The sequence below is a fragment of the Musca vetustissima genome, unplaced genomic scaffold (genome assembly GCF_032173495.1).
Source record: "Musca vetustissima isolate MV318-11 ecotype Yass unplaced genomic scaffold, APGP_CSIRO_Mvet_v1 utg4636, whole genome shotgun sequence".
NCBI classification, from domain to species: domain Eukaryota; kingdom Metazoa; phylum Arthropoda; class Insecta; order Diptera; family Muscidae; genus Musca; species Musca vetustissima.
In genome coordinates this window covers 302,612-326,977 of record NW_026882924.1, presented here as the reverse complement: position 1 = coordinate 326,977, position 24,366 = coordinate 302,612, and the positions used below count along the sequence as shown (strand labels likewise).

General features: G+C 33.3%; 1 protein-coding gene across 1 annotated transcript in view; it reads left to right on the top strand.

Annotated features, from left to right (window-relative positions):
- Positions 1 to 24,366, top strand: part of LOC133329652 (dystrophin, isoforms A/C/F/G/H-like) — a 412,707-nt gene that overhangs the window by 86,157 nt on the left and 302,184 nt on the right. Inside the window, exons 6-12 of the mRNA XM_061538128.1 lie at positions 938 to 1,025; positions 9,849 to 10,988; positions 12,071 to 12,321; positions 15,370 to 15,537; positions 15,621 to 15,822; positions 23,467 to 23,562; positions 23,698 to 23,794. Of these exons, the coding sequence (XP_061394112.1) occupies positions 938 to 1,025; positions 9,849 to 10,988; positions 12,071 to 12,321; positions 15,370 to 15,537; positions 15,621 to 15,822; positions 23,467 to 23,562; positions 23,698 to 23,794 (2,042 nt within the window). The remainder of the gene's footprint in view (positions 1 to 937; positions 1,026 to 9,848; positions 10,989 to 12,070; positions 12,322 to 15,369; positions 15,538 to 15,620; positions 15,823 to 23,466; positions 23,563 to 23,697; positions 23,795 to 24,366) is intronic.

The following is a 24,366-nucleotide window of genomic DNA, read 5'->3' as shown; positions in this document are numbered from 1 at the left end:
GGACTTTGCTCCCATGTGGAATGGAAGTGGAAAATATGGATCGAGAATTATACCTGCGAAATAGTTTCGATTCGCCAGGGTCTTGTTTTGAAGATAAAAAAGAACGCGTATTTGTCAATCATAGTATTACAGAGGAAATATTCCATAAGAAAGTGGCGCCCAACGGCCTGGTGAATAAGACATTTTAAATGATTCCCTGTAATCAATAATTCCCCACCTTGTAACAACAGGACCAAGATGGCGCCCAACCAAAAATATATATTTGGAATTTGATGCTATACAGCCTATTTTACCTATTTTAATTAATATTTTTTTATTTCGATAATAATTCTCAAATTTCTGAGGTTAAAAATGAATCCGAATTTGTCAATCATAGTCTTACATAGGAAATATTCCATAAGAAAGTGGCGCCCAACGGCCTGGCGTACCAGTATAATGCACAAATAAGACATTCTACATGATTCCCTGTAATCAATAATTCCACACCTTACTGGTAACAACAGGACCAATATTGCGCCCAACCAAAATTTTTGAAGAAATAAATTTTAATATTTTATTGGAATTTGATACTATCCAACCTATTTTACCTATTTTAATTAATATTTTTTTTATTTTTTGATTTCGATAATAATTCTCAAATTTCTACAACTTCCACTCCTAACTTCATCGATAATAAAAAAACAAAACAATTAACTTATTGTTTGGTCGATCACCTTCTAATTAGATTTCCCATTTCAAGTGCAACCACTTGAACATAAACATAATTTTCCACATCATTACCATTTCAACCTGTCAATGAAAAGCAATATCGATGTAATTTAATATACTTTTTTCCACTTATATTATTTCTATTTTTTTCCACATATTTTTATTTTATTTTTTCTCTCTTTCACATTGTTATGTAACACCACACCATCCTTCCTTTTTTCACTCACAGGGCCATGGAACATGATTTAAAACAGATTAATGTGCCATCCAATCCGGAAATTGAAAAATTGCAACAGCAAGTAATTGCAATTGTAGTGGTAAGTCCGGAACAGATTTATATTCATTTTTTTCAATACGTTTTTTGTTGTTGTTGCTATGTGATTTTTTGTGGTGTTTCACATCTATTTTTTGTTGCTATTGTTGTTTTTTTATCTACTAAATGTAATTGTAAATGTATATTGTACGTGCTTGTGTGTGTGTTTTTTTTATTTATACATGTATGTATATGTTTTTTGTAGTTGTATTAGTGGTGTGTAATTTTTTTTTTAATTACAGTTGTAGTGGTGAGTTTGCATTGCATTTTTAATTAAGTGAATCAATATTTGTATAATATTTTATATATAGTAAAATAATCAATTTAATTAATAACTAAAATTAATTAATTAGGCCTCCTAATGTCTAGAAAAGGTTTATTTTTTATAAGACCAGTAGGCCTATTCTGTAACTTTGTAACAACATTCGATATTATTTGTTTAACAACAGTTTCATTTATTTGTTTTATGGTTTTTGCAAAAGAAATTTAAATAATATCGAATGTTGTTTAAAGTTACAGAATAGGTCTACTGAAAGCGTTTTGTTGTCTCGTAAGGAACTAAGAGGTATCCTATTGTCTAAAAAGAGCCTAGTGGTGTTCTATTACCAGTAAAAAACCGAGAGTTCTTCTAATGTCTACAAAAGGCCCATAGGTTTTTATATCCTTCACCACTAGGTTGTACAGGGTATTATGTGTTTGTGCATATGTTTTTAACAGGCAAAAATAATCGAAATGGACCCATGGTTCCTTTTGAGAATATGCGTCCGTCCGTCCGTTTGTTCATTTTAAATTGTAAACAAAGTACACAGGTCGCATTTATGATTCGAATTGGATGAAATTTACACAGCGCATTTGTTTGGCTCAAGGACGAACCCTATTGAAATTGGGAAAAATCGGTCCAGATTTGGATATAGCTCCCATATATAGTTTCGCCCGATTTTAGATAAATAGTCCACTGAAGTCCCTATATATCCTTCGATTTGCACGAAATTTGGCACAGCGTACTGAATTAAGTCTAAAACGACGTGTGTTAAATTTCGTGGAAATCGGTTCTGATTTAGATATAGCTCCCAAATATTTAGATATAGTGCACCAAAGGCGCTTTGCATCCTTCGATTTGCACGAAATTTGGCATAGCGTACTGAATTGGGTCTAGAATGATGAGTGGTGAGTTTCGGGAAAATCGGTTTAGATTTCGACATATCTCCCATCCGATTTTATGTAAATGGTGCACCAAGGACCCTTTGATTTGCACAAAATTTGGCATAGCGTACTGAATTAAGTCTAGAAAGATGTGTGTTAATTTTCGTGAAAATCGGTTCAGATTTAGATATAGCTTTCACATATAGATTATATTTTAACAACGCTGCGTACCGAATAGCGTGTATCAATTTTGATATAAATCGTTTTCCATAAAATTTCCCCATGTTACGCAGACGGCTCTAAATCTGCTCGAATGAAATTAAAGTTAGGATAGGTTGGAGAAAGATGCAATTGCATAGACATGCAATTGTTAGGATTCATATGCATATATACCCAAAGTGGTGAAAGGTATCATATAGTCGGCCCAGTCCGACTTTACTACTTTCTTTACTGGTTTGTAGAAGAACTAGTGTCATACTTTTATGTGTAGCAGATTTTTTAATGTTTTAGAAGACCTGAAAGCGTTTTGTTGTCTTGTCAGGAACCAAGAGGTCTTCTAGTGTCTACAAAAGGCCCAAATGCCTTTCATTGTCTGTAGAAGAAGTTAACGTCTTCAATTTTTTGTATTCTATTGCCAATAAGAGTCCTGGGGGACTTCTATTCTGTATCTATTTCCCTAGAAGACCTAGAGGTATTCAGTTGCCCAACGAATATGTGGATATATTCTTTTTTCTACAAGAACTAAAAGTATTCTGTTGTCTAAAGAGTTGAGGTAGGTCTTCTGTTGTCTGTGGTGAATCTAAAGGTTTTATGTTGCACATTTAGGATCTAGTAGTCTTCTATTATCTTTAAAAGCTTTGAGGTATTCCATTGGCGGTAGAAAACGTAGTGTTCTATTGTCTATAGAAGGTGTCCTAGAGGTGTCCAGTGTCTATAGAAAACCCGGAAGTCTTATCTATATACGGTCTGCAGGTTTTCTTTTTCCTACTCTTAAGAAGACCTAGAGGTTTTCTCTTATTGTCTACAAACTCTTATATGGCCTGAGGAGGATTTCAAAAACGCCTATTGACGTCTTTGAAATCCTCCACGATACAGAGATATTCTCTTGGCTATATAAAGAAGGCATGGGTCCTTCTTTTACTCAAGGAAAATCTAGAGGATTAATCTGTATATTAAAGACTTAGGGGAAATGAAAGGCATATGTTGGCTACAAAATACATGAACTAGACCTTTATATCTAGTTCATCTTTAAGAACTAGATATAAAGGTCTTCTTTTAACTTAAGGAGATCTGAAGGTGTTATTTTGCCTTAATAAGACCCAGAGGATTACGCTTGTCTATAAACGTCCTACACGTCTTATATTGCCTATAGAGAACCTCAAAGTATTCTTTTGGCTAAAGATGACCCAGTTTTCTTTTGTTGTCAATAGAATACCTACTGAGCTATATAGTAGACCTATAGGTCTTCCACATACAACAGAAGTGTAAACTAAATTTGTAAACATTATTCAACCATAATGAGTGTATATTAAATTTGACATTTAGTTATACCTCGAAACATTCACCAGAGACCTCATAATGTTTATATATTCTTGATTAGAATAAAACTATGTCGATTTCTGAATGTCTGTCTGTTGACATCTGGTTAGAGCATGCACTATTTAAGATGGAGTTTTGAAATTTTGCACTTATATTGCTAATGCTCCCAGGTTGATTGATATTACAAATGGGATATATCGGTCCACATTTTGGTATATGTCCCATATAATGATATCCTTCGGTATTCGGTATTTTGGGCGGTTTTAGGCACTTTTGTCTAAGTTAATTGTCTGTAATTTCATACTTTGAGGGTCTATTTGGTGCAAATCTCCCTTCCAAAAATGATAGATATCTGTCAAATTTTTACGATAGGCCCCATATAACTGTAACCTTCTTCAATTTGTATTTCAATCAAATTGTTTCCTATTTGATTTTCATTGGTGATTCCTTACCAAAAGACCCAAATGAATACTGGTCGAACCTAACAACTTTTGTAACTTGTGTAAATATCCAAGATTTCCAAGACTCATACATTTTTCGAAATGATTATCGACACACCAGACATCTATAGGTTGTAACAATCAACCAAATTTGGATTTCTCTCTCGTCAATAGATCATTTTCCCCGAAAATACAGGCCGAAGTGCTAGTTATATGCTAGTGATCATAGTGACAATGTCTTTGAAACTAAGCCTAAGATGCCCAACTACAAGTTTCTGTTCGAATACACCTGATAGCCATCTACCTACAAACCGATGATTGCCTTCAATATATACAAGATCTTCCCTCAAGAATCAAACATCGACCAAAAATAACCTTCAGACACCCGTTAGTATTAGTTATACACTTCAATGTCTGAATAATTTATCATCCCAGAATTAGTGGCATCCAACGTTAACTAATTTCTTTGTGCATATGTTTGTAACAGGCAAAAGGAAACGAAATACACATGGTTCCTTTTGAGAATATGCATAGAATCACTTTCTGAGTCGATTTACGCATGTCCGTCTGTCTGTCTGTCCGTCCGTCCATGTATTTTTTGTTAACAGAGTACAGGTCGCATTTATGAACCGATTTGGATGATATTTGGCATAGGTCACTTTTTTGGCCCGAGGACAAACCCTATTGAAATTGGGAAAAATCGGTTCAAATTTAGATATAGCTCCCATATATATTCGTCCGATTTAATGGGATGCTGCACCAAAATCCCTTAATATCTTTCGATTTGCACGAAATTTGACACAGCTTAAATGATGTACCAAAGTCCCTTAATATCTTTCTAGCGTAATGAATTACGTCTAGAATGATGTGTGTTAAGTTTCCTGAAGTCGGTTCAGACTTAGATATAGCTTCTATATCTAACCAAATGAAAAGTTTAGTAACGGTTGCACAATGAAATGTTTATGGATCCAATTTCATTTTACTGGTCCTTTAAAAATGCGATGTCTGTTAGGATTTATCTGTTAAATATACCCATGGTGGTGAAGGACATCATATAGTCGGCCCCGTCCGACATTACTACTTTCCTTACTGGTTTTCTAATTTATCAGTTGGAGAATGCTAATGTAAAAAAACAAATGCGACCAACGAAATTTTATGCAAAATTTGCGACCGACTCCAATGCCAAAGAAAAAAACCCTATATTCAATATAAAATATCAGGATAACTATGTGATATAACATTTTAAATAACTCTTTCAAGTATTCGACCAGGACATGGCGCCCAATGTAAAGAATTTGGCAATTTTTGAAACATGTTGTCCGTACATTTTGAATGAGGATATTCTCATATAAATTTTGAAAGCTGAATGTTGTCAAAAGTAAAATTATGAAAATATTGGAATCATATGTATGCATGATACTATCTTATAAAATTCCGATTTATTTTTTATGTACATATATTCCTTAGGCATTTCTCATATGTATGTAATTATTTCTCTGTCAATGTTTTTTTTTTCAATCAACAATTTTCATATATATAATATCTTGAGAAGTTTAGCAAATAATTGCTTTAATTATATTTGCTGTTTTTTTTTTCTTTCAATTTTTTCCCCAAAATATTTTCCATTCGAACACTTTAATTTGGAATTTGTTTGAAAAGTAATTTCCATGTTGTTTTCATTTTTTTTTTTTGATCAATTCACAATGAATGCATTTTATATTGGCCGTAAATCCATTGGTCTGTTTATTTATTCCAATGGTTCTCTATAATGTTTTTGTGTGTATTTTACAAATACGAAAAACAAAACAAGAATTCCAGTATTTATTTGCAAAAATCGAATTGGTATTATTTGTGTTTATGTCTGTGGCTTTGTTTATACAAAAACACGATTGGATAAAATGGAGAATAAATTAGTAACTGTTTAGTTTTTGTTGTAGTGCAAACACACATTTTTATGAATAATTATTGATAGTAATGGCAAAAAGTTGGCATTTGGTAAATGAGAGTCAATGATTATATTTGATATTTAACCTGGCAGAGAAAATCCATGAATTAGAAAATTAAATGCACGTGGATTAAATTATATAGGAATTAAAAATATATGGTGTTGCAATAATCTATAAATTTCTACTATTTTTCTTCAATATCATAAATGAAAATTGTTATCGTAGTAAAAATTGTATATATGATATTATATATCGTCAGCTAAACTGCAAAAAGGCGTAACTAACAAAAAATTGAAAATTGACTTTTTGAATGAATATTGTGAATGTCAATAAACTACATGTGTTGACAAAGTTTTACACGTCTGCGGTCAAAAAAGGAGCTTCTATTAACAAAAAACAAAAAGACGTAACTTCAAGTGGGTTTATTTTATAAATGCAAAAAGGCGTAACTAACAAAAAATTCAAATTTTTACTTAATTGTTATGACTGCCATTAAACTAAATAACTAAATTTGTTAAAAAAAAAAAAATTATAGTCTATTATTCGTCATATGCAATATCACCCTGCCGGCCATACTTTTTCATTTCACATGACATGTTTATAGTTTTCATTCAAAACAGTTTTTTGCTTCTCCTACACAATTATGCTTTTGTTAGTTACGCCTTTTGGATTTTAGCTAACGATATCCTTAATAGTCCATAGAAAGAATTTCTAAAGAAAGCGTTCCTTTTACTTTGTTTGCTATATTTGTATCCTCAGCTTTATGTCTAATTGATATGGGTATGTACAATATCGAAATGTTGGCTTTAGATCCCAGGTTTCTTTGGACGATTTACAAATGTCCGTCCTTCTATCTAGCCGGCTGGTGCGCACGATTACTCTCGAAGAGACTAACCGATTTCATCCAAACTTTGCATATATTTCTTCCGAACATAGTTCAAGTTCGAAGATGGGGAATATTGGTTCACCCCTTCTGGTATCTTCCCCACAAAATGGTCAAAATTGTGAAAAAAAAAATAATTTTATAATATCATGCGAACGAACTATTCGATTCTTTACCAAGCCTAAATCTATTCTGACGATGGTACCTCACTGGTCTGCTCCTTCTGGTACTTCCCCCACAAATGGTGAACACTTTCAATATTTATAAATCCAATATCAGGCGAATGGAAATTCCGATTTGAACCAAACTTTGCACGAGCTATCTTTACCAAGTTGGTTCCCCCACAATATTTATAATTTTAATATTAGGCGAAAAGAATGCCCGATTTGAACCAAACTTTGCACAGCCTGTTTTCTTTTTAAGGCCGTTTTTTTTTTCTTTTTCGAGTCGAGCTTAATGATCGAAGTTTTGCTATGGGTTTCGGCGTTGATTATGCGGCTCATCAGCCATATTGGGATATGTGGTTTTACAAAGGTTGTATGTTGATAACTTGTATTTATACCGCAATTGATGCGAAATTACATCTGTGAATTAAATAAAAGTTTGTCGAGGTTCGACATTTCTCTTCACTCTAGGAACATGCCTTTTCAAAGCAGATTTTTATTGTAGTGATGGTTAATTAATCCACACAGCTACAATTGCTCCCATGATATACACATGTTGTTGCGCAACCTTTTAGGAAGTGTGTTGATGACTCAGAACGTTAACTGGTCTGGCAACATTTGTGTTGCTCTGGGAACCTTGGTTTCCTTTTCGTTGCAAAACTTCAATCATTAAGTTGGACTCGAAAGAGAAAAAAATCACTTTAAAGTCATTCAAATGATAATCGCCCTTACAGGCAAAATTCTAATAATAAAAAATTATTCCAGTACGGCTTAGACTCGAAAACACGTTCACAGAGCAACAAAAATGTAACCAGACCAGCGTTCTGAGCCATCGACAAACTTTCTAAACGTTACGCAAAAACATATGTATACCATGGAAGCATGGTTGTAATTATTTAGAGGCATATTAGGGATTCTTTAGAAAAAACCTATTCAATATTTGTTCTGCATGTAGCTGACATCTGATTTTGTATACAGATTTTGTGAAATTTCATGTCCATAGTTTTCTTGAGATAAATCACAAGTTCCAACTTTTCAAACCTTCTTCTCTGAGAACTGCCTTTATTCATTATCATCCAACATAATAACGAAGAGTAGGGGTGATAGGGTGCGAAACGGGTTTAGTTATTTGGTACATCATTTTGATGAAATCGGATGAAAATATATATGGAAGCATATGACTTATGTTCCCATTGTGAAGAACTGAGAGTTTTGCAACCGCATACAATGGCGGAAGGGGGTACTCCCTTCTTTCTCTATGGTTCCCATATATCAGTACGTCTGATGGTATGGAAAACTTTCTTGCATTCGATAAACAGTGAGTAAAGTGGCGTGAACAATTAGTAAGATTATTGCATTAGAACGCACAGGGTGTTAGAGTGGTCCAGACTGTTTCTATATGGTTTGAAACCACCCAGTCCGTTTATTTCTTTATATATTTTATACATGCCTTTGAATTCTTTTCTGTATTATGGTTGCTATTTTGTTCAGATTGTTAACTTTTTATTGTCTCTATTGTGTTCTTTATTGCATCTTCTATATTTCGGATACTTATAAAGATACGTCATTTTGTTTTCTGGCTGCAACATTTTGAAATGTTTATACAACATGTATATATGTTGATGCAACATTACGATGTGTTGAGAATTTTCTTCGCAAAATATAACCTTAATAGCCTTTAATGTGAAAATAATAAATATAATGATATCAGGTTGTCTGAGAAGAGATTGGAAGAATTAACTTTTCAAATTTACAAACAAGTTTCTTATTTTCTATGTTGAGTAAAAATTATTCAACATGTTGATATTACATTGAAATACATTGGTATTTCTTAATTATGATTTTTATTGTTTTTATTATCTGTTATACTTAACAACTATATATATTTTAAATTGTATGCCTTTTTAATTTATTTAATACACTATTAACAATTAAATAATTATATATTTTGCCCGTAGAAATTACTAACATATGTAGTTAGCAAATACTCACCACTCTCAATTTCTTTGTGTAATAATAAAATAATTCATACTCACCTCAAATATCATACCATAATCACCAACCACCATACCATAACATTAAAATAAATTAAAATCAATAGGTTGAAGTCATTATCCATAGATCCAAATTAAAAATAAAAAAACGGAGTTCGAAATCTGTAAAATATCGAAAATGGTTAAAGGCTCAACATAATCCAATACCACCACAACAACTACCAACAAAACCACTACCATAGCCCGAGAGCCCATTTGTCTATTGTCCTCCTCAACCAAATATAAGAAATATCAAAAATATATCCACCATTACCACCATCATCTGGATTAAACTCACCACAACTCCAACTCACCACCTTTAATAGAAATTAAAACGAAAAATATTTATTTTAATAATTTATGGGATTTATTTTTAAAAAGGTTATGTTATTGTAAAAATCATTAGATTTTGGCTCATCTCTTATTTGGCTTGCATAAAATTATGAAAATTTGATATCAATACAAATTTGTAGTTTTGAAATGAAATTTGGGGCTTTACTAAATTTTTTCTACTCCTCCACTACTTTGCTTATTTTTTTTTTATTTTGGAAATTAAGTTATTTTTTTTGTAGACTATTTGGAATATTAATCAAAAACTATTTGAAACGAAAATTGTTTTTCTTCAAAATCCCATTTGTTTTCTTCCTCATTATTTTAAATTTTACAAAATTGTGAATAGGATGTATTGAAAACACGTTACAAAATTGAATCTACATTGGAGCAACAACAACAACAACAGCAAGGAGGAAATAATTCTGGAAATCGTGAAGAAGAAGATACCGAAATTGTCATAGTCAGTGACACGGTGAGACAACGTAGAGCTCGCACACCCTCCTCCAATTCACCCACCAAGGAGGTCAGTGATACCTCCTCATCATCACAAAATTCCTCGGGACAACAATTAGCACAGGTGGGTCCAATAAAAGATCAGCAGCAATCTCATCAACTGCCACAACAACAACAATCGCATACACAAACTACTAGTGGCCAAGTCTTGCCAGATTTATTACCACCACAAACGTTCCGTTTAGCTGAATCAAGTGCTCTCTTCTCACAGATTTCCTTGAATACAACCACATCGGGTACGCCCTCTAGTGATGACATTCCACCACCTAAACCACCCAACAAACGTAAGAGTGGTGAATCTCAAGCTCAAATGGTAGAGATTAAGGTGAAAAATATTGGCAACGACAAAATGTCGGTACAGCTATCCGGTTTGGAACCTCAGCAAGGTGAGATTGTCGACACGGTGAATATTTTGGAATCTGTGGAACCTTTCGTACCCGAGTATGTGGAAACAGTGCAAATTGTTGATCTCTCCGAAGATTCTGATTCCTCAATGCGTGTTGATGCCGATGGCAAAGAAGTTAAACGCTCCAAATCAAAGAGATCGCTGAATGATTCTCCCAGGCCCGTACCCGAAGAAGAAGAACTAAATAAAAATGAAGATGTAGAATTACGGTTGGGGCCAAGTCACACCAGTACACCAATTTTGCGTGTGGAAAAACAACGTATTTCCTTCGAGGAAAAACGCAAACGCATTGAAACTGAACGTGATATTTTGCGTGATTCCGAAGAGGAAGGTGATGCCAAAACAAGTGGTATTTTCAAACAACCCAAAGCGAAGAGATGGCGTCAACTACAAATTGCCATGGAAGAGCTGGACAATAGCATGGCTGAACAGGAGGCCCGCAACAGTTTCTATAATCCCGACAAGGATTTAAGTTTTGAAGTTGAGCCTTTGGTCTTTTCCGATGACGAAGATATACCGAGATTTTCAATGGAAATGACTCAACCTCTTGATTCGGATAGTGATACGGTATGGTATTTGTAGATTAAGATGATTTTGTTCGGAAAGAAGGCAAATTAATATTTCCTTTGTTGAGGCAACATTTGAACATGTTGTATCAACTTTACACATGCGTGATATATTGTGCAACATGTTGGGACAACATTTGCTGATGGAATAAAGCAAATCTAAGACAAGTAAAACCTATTTAGAGTCTCTTGAACGAATAGCGATGATACTGCGGAACGAATTCTTCATATTTAATAAGTTTATTATTGATTCAAAATTGAGATATGTTGCGGCAACATGTATACGTGTTGAAACAATAGTCAAACATGTTGACATAACATCTGAAGATGTTGACAATTTGTTTTTCATACAAAATATAATTTTCATAGTTTTCTTTGTGAAATAAATGGTAGTCTGAAAGGTCTCAGAAACCATATCCTTGATTATATAGTTTCAATTGCTTCTAATTTTGGCATACATTTTCCAAAACTGACGATCTCTGGTAGTTGTCAGAGGTACAACAATAAAAACATATCCTTAGAAATTTGTGTACATTTCTGATAATTTCGCTCTCATTGTTATTTTTTATATTGAGTCAAAAATATTTAAGCCACTTGAACTAATGACGAGAATTCTGACGTTCTACTCTACTAATTTTTATAAAAAATCGCCATATTTCTTATTGACACATAATTTATAAAATAAAAACATGTTGACTCAACATCGGAATATGTGATGTATTTGGTTTTATACAAATCCTTAATAGTCCTTAATAGGAAATCAATTAACTTATAATATTAATAACACAATTTTTTAAAGATTCCCAAGTTTTCTTAACTGTACGTTGAAACATGTTGCTACAAATTATAAACTTGTTGATACAATATTGAAACATGTTGCTACAACATCAAATATGTTGAATCCAAATCGAAACATGTTGAGACTTTGTTATTAATTAGAAAAAATTGTTGTTATTATTTTCAATGTAAAATAAAAATAATTTACACTTTACTCCTGATGGTCTAAGGACCTCCAGATTGAAATTTGTTTGTATAAATAATTTACCTAATCTTCCTTTCTTTATTATTTGCTTTCCCACATAGAGTCGCATCGAAACCCCCACCACGAAGAAACCCAATTCCTTCTCCAACAAAATCTTGCCACAATCACCATCCATGGATGATTCAAATATAACCCTAAAAAGTCCCTATTCCGAAGTGCCAAGTTCACAATTTGCCAGTGGTGGCGGTTCTCTGGAACAGAGAGTTACAGAATTCGAAAAGAATGCCAAATATATGATGATGCGTTTGGATAAGACGAAGGAGAAAATTGAAAAGAACACTGAGAGTGAAAGGTAAGTACATCCGAAAACACTAATATAAATAGAAAAGATAGGACTATAAAATATTTAAAAGTACATCGTGGGCGCAAAAGAAAGGCCTCTTAAATATCCTAAAAGTTCTATAGATAGAGCCAATTCCAGAGGTCTTCTTGATATATAAATACCTTCCGCCTGCATCCTACAGATAAAGAGCCTGCTGTAAACTTTCCTCGGTCCTTTTCTATTTATACAATAAATCTGAGAATGTTTTTATAGACCACAGGCCTCTCTAGGTCTTCGTATAATGAAAATATATCAACCAGCCTTCTTAATAAATGTGGCCTGCTTTAGGTTTTCTGCAGCCGTTTTCAGAACAAACTTAAGGTTCTATGGATAGAAGGTAATATTTAGGTAATATTTAGGTCCTTATCTCACACTGGTCTTATACCGCTGTGGGACCTGCTTTAAGGTCTTCTCTATCCTTTTAGGGCATCTATTGAAATAAAAAATTCTCAAGGCCTTCTTAAAGTTTAGATCTTCTGATCCTGATAACTGCAAATATTAGTTTTGATATCGATATCGATTGGTTTATCGATAGTACCTCAAATTTAGATAGGAGTTATCATCATCAGGTATTTTGTAGACCTTCTTAGGTCTTCTTCAAATAGAATATACATTTTCGCAGCCTCAGTAAATTGAAGATATACCCAAGTCTTTTATAGAAAGAAGGTCTTCGCGGCCTTATTAAACAAAAAAATCTCTCTATAAATAGAAAATTATAAGAAATATGAGGAGGTCTCTCAAATATAAAAGACCTCCTCTGATTTTCTGTCTTTAGGAGATCTTCTCAGGTTTGCATTACTTATAAAAACATTCATAGCTCCTGTATATAGAACAATCCCACCTTATGTCTTCCATTGATAAATGGCACATATTCGTCTATAAAAGGAACTCCTCTCATGGTCCTCTTTTAATAGAACACCAACATAGATCTTCTACAAACAAAATACGCTTATATCTTATGCAAGATGTCCTCGGGTTCTCTGTATCTAAAACACCTTTTGGAGATTTGCTATAATATAATTATTTTTGAAGCCTATCCATTGTTTCAGAAACTCTCCTATGCTTCGAATACCTCCTTAGACCATTTATAAATAGAAGAGAGGGTCTCTCCGCTTTAATTGGACAGAATAATTATCATAAAGGGCGTCTATATATAAAGAAGTATGAGTCAAATGAAACCTCATCTATGGTCATTTTTTAACAGAAGACAACAGCAGATATTCTATAGAAAACTTCCTCCGTTCCCCTAGAAGACCTCCTAAGGTCCGAAGATTTCCTAGAATATTAATTATTACTGAAGCCCCTCTATAGCTAGAATATCTTCAAAAGTCATACAAATCCTACTCATGCCTTCGTTATATATAAGAGACCCTCTCAGAACCATCTCAGATAAATGAAACTCGTCCCACTTCCTCGTTTAATAGATGTCCATCATATATTTCTTACAGAATACCCCTTATCCCTTAGGCCTTTTATGCAGACTTAAGTCGACCTTCTGCTGACCTATTCCATACCTAGGACAACTTCTTGAGATTAATGAATTCTTTCTAAATCCTTTATATAGCTAGAATACCTTCAAAAGCTTTCTATACATGTAAGACTTTTTGGAGCTCTAGAAACCCTTATTTATATCTAGGAGACTTTCAGATTTTTTTTTTCTAAAGGTAGAAGTCCTTTAAAATCTAGAATGTCTTCTGGAATTTTACTGTATTTTGAAGCACTTATAAATCTCCCACATACCTGGAAGCTCTTCTGAAATTCTTCCTAGCTAGAACTAGTTCATTAGTGTATGCCTTACGAACCTACTGCAGCTCTTTTATAGTTGGCAGGTCTTCTGAAGTTCTTTTTAAACCTCAGCACAATGTAGACCTTACGAAGTCCTTGAAGACCTTCAAAAATTCTTTCTCGGATCATTTATAGCTAGACGTTCCTTTTATATCGAACCTCAGCTCATTGTGTAAAGCAGTAGAGTCCCTATCATGCTCTCCTATACCTAAGAGACCTTCTAAAAATTTGCGTAGCAAGAAGACGTTCATCAGTTCTTGCTGAATTAGCGAACCTTTTGCAGTTCATATAAAGGTAAAGATTCTGAAGTTCTTCTATAGCTAGAAGTCTTTCTGAAGCTCTCTAGAAGACCTTCTTGAAATCTTCTAAAACTATATTTATTTCTGTAGTTCTTCTTTTAGACAATAAGACTTTTTGAAGCTCGCCAATACCTAGAAATCCCATTAATACTCTTTTATAGCTTGAAGACTTTCTGAAGGTCTTCTAAAGATATACGACATTCTGAAGCTCGCTTATGGTTGACGAAACCTCTAAAGCTCTTTTATAGATGTACGTTCTTCTATAGACATGCCTCAAGAGGTCCATATGAGACTTCTGGGTCTAATACAGGAAGATTTGTAGAAAACGATTAAGTAAGTTACCTCAATGATAACATCTGGTCTACCTTCTTCGTATATCTACTTTACGGATAGTTTTCAGGAAGATTTGTAGAAGATTGGACGAAGAACTGTAGAAACTCTAATGAACGATTAAGTAAGTTACCTCAAGGATAACTTCTGGTCTACCTTCTTCGTATATCTACCTTATGGATAAATAAATAATTGATAAATAATACCCCTAGGAATATAGAAGTGCTTTTTCCAGGTCTTCTACAGATAGATATTCTAAGGGAAAATTTCTAGGTCTTATACAGAATAATTTTAGGTATGTTATACGAAGACCTCTAGTTCTCTAAACAAAAACTGATTAGCGGATTCCATGCCCTTGGGGCGTATTATAAGAAGGCCTCTACGTCTGCTATAGGACAAATGTTGGTCCTCTGCAGAATTTCTGTAGGAAAACGACTAAGTCTATAAGGGTTATATTGGTCTGGTATAGATCGACTTCTGGTCTTTTATATAAGGAAACATCTATAAGAACTGTCTATGCAAAAAAGATTCCATTTAGAATATCTCCAGGAGAATTATTTTCAAACTTTATGAACTGATTTCAATTTCCTCCCTCTTATTACAGAGCCGTTGAAGATCTCAAAATGCTGATAGCACCCGATGCTGCCACCCTCATCTCACAGGGCGATTCATTGGTTTTGGAAACGCATGGCAAACAGGGTTCTCTGTCGCGTGTCGTTATGAAGAGTCAAATTATTTTGCGCGAGAAATTCCGTGAAGTCCAACAATCAAAGTAAATATGAAGAGAAATCATGACAAAAAAATTCCAAGAGTGTTGCTCACGAGATTTAATATTTTGTTGACAATTTTTTTCAGATCAAAAGTCTGTCCTGCCTCAACTGCTGCCTCATCATCCGATTCACCTTATTCATCGTTGGACAAGAAGGTCGTCAGCATGAAAGGTGTCAATTTGGAAGAATTAATTGTTAAAGGCCTTAAACGTATCAATGATTTAATTGCCCGCCCAGTGGATCGTAAATCTGTCGACGAGTTGGAGAAACGTCTGTCGGAAATTAATGTGAGTTAAAAATAGACTTTTGGTAGGGAAAACAACAAAAATAAATTTTATTATTATTTATTGCTTTTGTCGTAATGAAAATGCTTTATTGTTAGTTTTTTTTTTTAATTTTCTTTATTTTGTTGCTAATTTTTTTATATCGTGGGAAAATACATTTTTGTAGAATTCGTCACATTGTTAGTCAGATAGTGTTTAAAGAAAATACAGTGGCTGGCATAAATGTTGCGAATTTTGAAAATTAGGAAATATAATATGCTTATAGTGTATATTTATGTAGGCCTATTAAGGGGTTTGAACTTGTTAGAAATATTCAAATTTTTTATACAACCTGAAAATGTTGAAATTTATTATTAAATTATCAAAAATCAATCATTTAAAAATTTTGGCGTTAACCACACTCGCGCTCCCTTGGCAATTTTCCACCTTTGCAATGTGCGCGCTTTCCCGTCCGTCGATTCATTGATTGATTGATTGTATTTTAATTAAACTATTATAATTTATTTTCCAAATTGGTGATATATGTGCATATACACATACATATATATTATTTATTCAATGCTTTCATTCAATGCCCAAAAGCCACAACCGAACATCTGCTTTCATGAAATATTATTCGGACGTCTGTCTGATCATCCATTATAAATTGATTTGAATTTGGTTGCATCCATCCATTTGGGCGTGTGACGCTGTTGTTTTTTGTCGATTTTTTATAGGTTTGTACTGAACAGTTTCCAAGAGGAAAAAAAATGAAACCAAAAAATATATTTCATTAAAATTATGTTACTGCTGTGGCTGGTTTTTCTGGCGGGCATGCATAGATCAAAAATGTGTCGTCTATAACATTTTTCTCCGTAACAAGTGGATATTTTTGGGGGAGCTTTTGTTTAATTGATTTCTTAAGGTGGTATTTTTGTTTTTCGGTATATTAGGGTGGATAGATTGAAGTGAGCCTAGAAGTTAGTACTCAAATGGATAATAAGAGGTATATTTTTGAATCCGATTTGGTACATTTTCAAATCATATTGATTGCTCTTTGCAAAAAATTACCAGTGACATCTTCGAAATAAATTAAATTTCATAAATAATCGGAATGACTGCAACTTCACATATCGGAATCTCAAAAGATATACTGGTCAACATTACACCAAATTCTCAACACTGTCCTCATCGAAATATTGGTTTTAGATCCCATGTTTTATTGGACGTACTTTTTTATCAAATTCTGATCCGAATATGGGACAAACTTTGTGAAATTTCTCCCACATAGTTCCGATTTGATACAAACTCTTAACATTGTAATAGTTTACCACACCTATATACAGTCTGAAGTTGGAACCCAATGGTCCACTTCTTCTGGTTCTTCCATTCTAGAGGTAAACATTTTCAAATGTTGTCAATTTCATATAAAGTGAATGCGGTATCTGATTTTATCCATTGATCTTAATATTTTTAACCGAACCTACATTAAATCCGAAGATGAGGTCAGGTAACTCCCCACAAATAGTAAACTCTTTGATAAGAACTTATCTATATTAAAATCAGTAAGGAAAGTAGTAATGTATGATATCCTGAAGAAGTGACGAAATCAAATGTGTGGACTACATAGATATTTGAACTAATTTAAAACAACCTATACACATACCATTCTGAAATCTATGAAAAATTGCATGTCAATCGAACGGACTTGGGTTCTTTGGTGTACCATTTGTATGAAATCGAGCACAATTATGTATTGGATCTTTATGTAAATCTGGACGTATTTGAGCAACCATTTGGTATGCTGTTCAAAATTTATCCCGATGGGAGAAACGGTTATTATTTGGTGTACAATTTGCATGAACTCACAGGAAAATATAGAGCATATATATCAACATATGCACACATTTTACATAATCCAATATAGGTTATTCTAGGTTTAATTTGGTTAAATCGGAGGAAAATATATATGGGAGCTATATCTAAATCTGAACCGATTTTCTCGAAACTTAAGACACACCATTCTAGACTCAAGGATATATAGGTACATTGGTACACCATTTACCTTAAATCGGACGAAAATATTCATGGGAGCTATATCTTAATCTGAACCGATTTTCAGGAAACTTAAGACACTCCATTCTAGACTCAATTTAGTACGCTATGCCAAATTTCGTACAAATTGAAGGATATATAGGTACATTGGTACACCATTTACCTTAAATCGGACGAAAATATTCATGGGAGCTATATCATAATCTGAACCGATTTTCATGAAACTGAAAACACATCATTCTTGACGTAATTCAATACGCTGTGCCAAATTTCGTGAAAATTAAAAGATACGCATTGACTTTGGTGCACCATTTACCTTAAATCGGACGAAAATATATATGGCAGCTATATCTAAATCTGAACCGATTTTCTCGAAACTTACGATTTTTCTCAATTTCAATAGGGTTCGTCCTTGGGCCAAATAAATGAGCTGTGCCAAATTTCATCCAATTCGAATCATAAATGCGACCTGTACTTTAATTACAATTGAACATGGACAGACATACGGACGGATTCTATGCGTATTCTCAAAAGGAACCATGTGTCTATCTCGATTCCTTTTGCCTGTTACAAACATATTCACAAAGTCATAATACCCTGTACCACAGTGTGGTGATATATCGATATATAAATATACTATGTGTACTAAATTTGAATTTGGGTGAACTGGAAATAAACGGTACCAAATTTACTATAGAGCTAGATTTCTGTTGCGGCCAAAATTGGTAAAGCTACTTATCCCGAGCCACCGGACACAGCACAGAAAAAATTTACAATCTGGAGTTAACGACTAAAATATATTATATACAACACAAATTGAAGCATAGTAAGAAGTTTGTCACGAAACCGAAAATCCCTTCAACTGCCCAGAATGACAAAATTCCGTCCATTCTATAGGTAAACTACTGAAAACATATAAAAATTTGGGAGAGTTTTTTATATGGGCCGATATTTGAAAACATGGACCTGCAATGAAATAATTCCGCGAATATTTTGTTTATCCTCACCACATATAATGGTCATGAAAATTCGGCTAAAACGTACAAAATTCTAAAAATATGGCCTACGAAGGCGTCGATTTAAAAAAAACAAAAAACATATTTTTCTAAGCCCTGCGAAGTCGTAGAATTTTTAGAGAATTTTTTTATAAGGCATTGTGAAATGTTTGCTGCTAACCCTATATCTAGGTTACGGCTATTGATGGCATGTCAAAATAAATAAATATTTTAACACGTATCATTTTTCTATCTCGAGTTTTTGTAAGTTTTTATCAATATTATCTTGGACCGTAAAGTAAATATTATAAGGCAAAATTTGTTCACATCTGAATATTTCTCAAAAATTTCGCTCATAACTTTTTAGATAGAGCCGCCAAAGACAAGAAATCAACATTCGCCTGTTTTCGTCGTCCTTTTCCATTTTTAATTATTCCATTACACCCTGATATATATCACTTCTGTTTTTGGTCTTCCCCAACCCACTGTGCCTAATTAGTGCAATTTTTTGTTATTTCCAAAAATAAAACACCAAAAACCGAGTGACACAAATAACTTCCCGCTGCCGCAGGCTAATAGAACGCACATCAAACATTCTTGCTAAATGTTTTCTTAAAAGGGGAGAAATTAAGAAAAACATTTATTTTCCGAAAAAAAAATAGAAAACCGATGTTTGATTTTGTCTTTGCCTAAAAATAAATAAACATAAACAATGAAAACAGTGGCAGCAGACAGAAAGACAACACAATTAACTTTGTCACAATTCTCTCATGCGTCCTCTCTCTCTCTCTCTGTCTCAAGGGGGGCCACACCAAGAGATCGACTCTTCTTTTTGAAATGGCTAATCAGGCATAGCATAATTTTCACGAAAACAAAAAAATTTCCCGAAATGAAAAACAAAGAGATCGATTTCCACAAAAGATTCTCAAATGAGAGAAATGAGTTTTTAATTTTCACAAACAAAATTCTAATTGAAAAATCCGTTCACTTCTCACCCACAACAAACCGTTCAGGCAATATTTTGAAAGCGTAACGAAACAAAGGCCGAGATACGTTAAATTTTTTTTCTTACGGAAAACGCGTTGTGTATTGTTTTTTTTGGTGTTCGGGATATATATTTTTGAAAAAAGTAACAAACATAAAATTAATTTTTGAAAATAAATCCAGTTTCTTTTTCTAAATTATATCCCATTGAAGATTTTGTTTCCTCCTAAACTTTTTACAGATTTTCTGCTCCTACTCCGTCTCATCTCTCTCAAAAAAATTCAATTGCTTTTCCAAACTACTGGAAAAAAGTTTCATTAGAAAGTTTTTCCTACAATTTGTTTCGGTTTTATTTTTTGTATTTTATTTCGATACGAACTACAAAAAAACGAAACAAATGCAATATTGTTGGCTAGCACAAAACGTCAGTACAAGTGTCTGCCGCACCATAAACTATTAGTGTTGTTGCAGTTTTTTTATTGTTTTTGTGTTTTGCTCTTGTCTAATGGTGAATTGCATAGATTTGTGAATGTCGGCGCGCTTGCATGTGAACGATAATCGGGCGCCACTTTTATTGTATTTATTTTCAAAAATTGCTAAGTGTTTCCGGACAATAATACAATAAACTTTTGCAAATATCGAATTGATAACATGAACAAATATATTTTGAGAAAAGATAAAGCTCTGTTACGGATATATTTTTGGAAAATTGAAAAAAAAATATTTCCTTTTGTCAAAGCCTAACATAAAAAAGTTTTGCAGTGTATTATAACACAGTGATTTTTTAAAATATTTTTTAAAGAATATTTTTGGAGTCCTTACAAGGCGTAGAATTTTTTAAGAATATTTTTTGAAGGCCTCGCAAGGCGTAGTCTTTTTAAAGAATAGGACATATGGTTCCTTTTGAGAATATGCATAGAATCACTTTCTGAGTCGATTTTCGCATGTCCGTCTGCCCGTCCGTCTGTCTATCCGTCCATGTATTTTTGTTAACAAAGTACAAGTCGTATTTATGATCCGATTTGGATGAAATTTGGCACAGTTCACTTATTTGGCCCAAGGACGATCCCTATTGAAATTGGGAAGAATCGGTTCAGTTTTAGATATAGCTACCATATATATTTTTGTCCGATTTGATGTAAATGATGAACCAAACTCCCAATATTTGTCCGATTGGGACGAAATTTTGCACAGCGCACTTAGTAAGGTCCATGCTTATGTGTGCGGAATCGGTTCGGTTTTGTTGGAATCGGTTCAGATTTAGATATAGCTCCCATATATATAGGGGTCCGATTTTATGTGAATGATTCACCAACCTTTCAATATTGTCCGATTGACTCAAAATTTTGCACAGAGTTCTGAATTAGGTCCAGACTGATGTCTGCAAAGTTTTGTTAAAATCGGTTCAGATTTAGATGTAGCTCCCATATATAGTTTCGTACGATTTTTTAGTGAATGATACACCAAACTTCCAATATTTGTCCGATTGGGAAAAAATTTTGCACAGAGTACTGATTTAGATCAAGACCGATGTCTGCGAAGTTTAGTTAAAACCGGTTCAGATTTAGATATAGCTTCCATATATAGTTTCGTCCGATTTTATGTGAATGATGCATCAAACTCCTAATATTTGTCCGATTGGCACAAAATTTTGCACAGAATACTGAATTAGGTCCAGACTATTGTATGCGAAGTTTTGTTGAAATCGGATCAGATTTAGTTATAGCTCCCATATATAATTTAGTCCAATTTTTTGTGAATGATGCACTAAATGTATGCGAAGTTTTGTTGAAATCGGTTCAGATTTAGATATAGCTCTCATATATAATTTCGTCCGATTTTTTGTAAATAATACACCAAACTCTCAATATTTGTCTGATTGAGTAAAATTTTGCATAGCGAATGCTATTGAGACAAAATGATGCTTGATAAGGTTTGTTTCGTTTGATTTTATGTAGAGGGTGGTTACACCAAATTTGGCAGAAGGTGTTAAATTGAATATAGTTATTACAAAAAAAAAAGTGAAAAGACGTTAAGTTCGGCTGTGCCGAACCATAGATATACTGACAGGTACTAGAAATGAAAATATAGGGAACATACCAAAAAGTGGGTCTATACCGACATGTCTAAAAACGGATTATGTAAACCATGATACAAGTTTCAGAAATTTTTAATTGATAATTCAAATTCGAAGATGGGAATAGGTCTAACAGCAGCTATATTTCATTATCGAACCTAACGTTCTAACTTTTTATCTCGCTATCCTCCGCAGGTGAAATGATTACAATAGAGTCTTAGAACCAAACTCAAAATGCGGAACAAATCAGATAACTATTTTAATATAAAAAGGGGGTTATATGGGGACTACCCCAAAAAAGGGAGCGAATATTAATAATTTTTGGTAGAGAGATTTGTTACCATATACGACTACAAAATGCCAAATTGCAGCAAATTCGGTTGAAAAACGCGCTCAAGAGCCCCAAAATACCGAAAATTGGGGGTACCCTTCTATGGGGGCTATCCGAAAAAATGGACCTATATTCATAATTTTTTTGGAGAGATTTGGTACCTATTAAGAACTCAAAATACCAAATTACAGCCAATTCTATGAAAAATCTGTTCAAACCCCCTAAAAACTGGAAATGGTCCTCCAAAGATTCTATGACCATTCTATCTACAGGATATGGTAGATATTAACATGTCTTGCATGCACCCAAAGTGGTGAAGGGTATCATATAGTCGGCACCGTCCTACTTTGGAACTTTCCTTACTGGTTTAAATAATGTTTTTCAAAGCCTAGGGTATAGCAAAGGCACAGAATACTTTAAAAATTGGTCTATCAAATTTGGGGAATTTTATATCCGGTTTCGTCTTCTTAGAATATGAACTACGTCTTCGTAAAAAAATTATTAAAATAGGTTCATGTCTTAGCATTGCCACCGTATATATGTGCCCCAGATTTTTAGGTATTTTAATGGTTGTAGCCTCATTGCCTAATCAGTATGGTTCTACATAGGAATTTCATTTTCAGAACATAAAATATCTCCTGGCAGAATGTTTTTACTATTGGCCAATGTTTTCGCATAACCCTGTTATGAAGATCTCGCACCATGTTTAGCATGGTGATGGTCCTAGCCAATTTTTTCCAACCCAAGTTATTACATCTTTGAAATGCCCTCCTCATATTGGAGAGTATGAAATATTGGACCTATATTAAAATTAATTATATCCCACTTATTTTATTATCAACATCAAAGACATATTTTTAAATCACCATAGTCCCTATTACTTCATCAATTGTCAATTATTTGTGGCATTTCAATTTTTTTCTGTTCCTGTTCCTGTCACTGTCAATGTTATTTGTTTGTTTGTTTCTAACACTGTGTGTGTTCTTTTTCTGTTCGTGAAGTCGTCCACTTTGTTTTTATAAACTTTATCTATGAACAAACTTTTTTCTATTTAATTTCACTTTTTTCTTTCATCGACATCACTTATCTGGTTTGGTTTTGTTTGACAACTGTCCATGTTTTTTGTTTTGTTTTGCAATGAGAATCTAGTTTTTTTTATCATTTTTCTTCCATCGAATCTTTATTATTTTTCTATTTATTGTTTTTACTGTTCTCTTCCTTCACAGGATCGTCGTGACGATTTGAAATTGATTGTCAATGCCATTGGTAAAAGTGAACAAATGCCAAAAGTTAGTTCAGCCATGATGAATGATATTGAAAAGGTAAGCAGCAGCAGAAATGGTGGAAAGTTTTTTTCCTCATCTTCTTCTTCTTGGAACTTATGATGGATGTTCATTTTTATTTGCTCTTTTTTCTTTTCCTTTTTTATCATATTTTTTCTTATTTTTTTTCCATAGACCAAGAACAATCTCCAAACACATGCCGATACCATAGAAATGTCATTAACAGAATTGAAATCAAATAAAAAGCTGAATAACACCAATGGCAGTCGGGGTAAGTTTTAAGAAAAATAGTTTATAAGAAAAATCTGCATATATTCTAATAGCAGAAAGAGAACTATTTGCGAAAAATAAATATATTGATAAAAAAATCAACAAGAATGCCCTTATATAGTAGACGTCAAGCCCTACACATTGGAAGGATGGTTTATAAAAACTCTTATGTGTATGGAAAATATAGAAGGCATTATTCTAGCAATCCGCCTATGGAATTTATTATGTTTATAGAATAATATAGAAAGCCTATCTAAATGTTCCGTATGTGGATGACTTTTTATAGGTCATAGATTAATTACGAAGACATAGATTTTTTTAAGAATAATTTTCTAAGGCCTACGAAAGCTTCGATTTTTTAAAGAAAATTTTTAAGACCTCAGAAGGCGTAGATTTTTTAAAGAATATTTTTTAAGGCCTCAGAAGGCGTAGATTTTTTAAAGAATATTTTTTAAGGCCTCAGAAGGCGTAGATTTTTTAAAGAATATTTTTTAAGGCCTCAGAAGGCGTAGATTTTTTAAAGAATATTTTTTAAGGCCTCAGAAGGCGTAGATTTTTTAAAGAATATTTTTT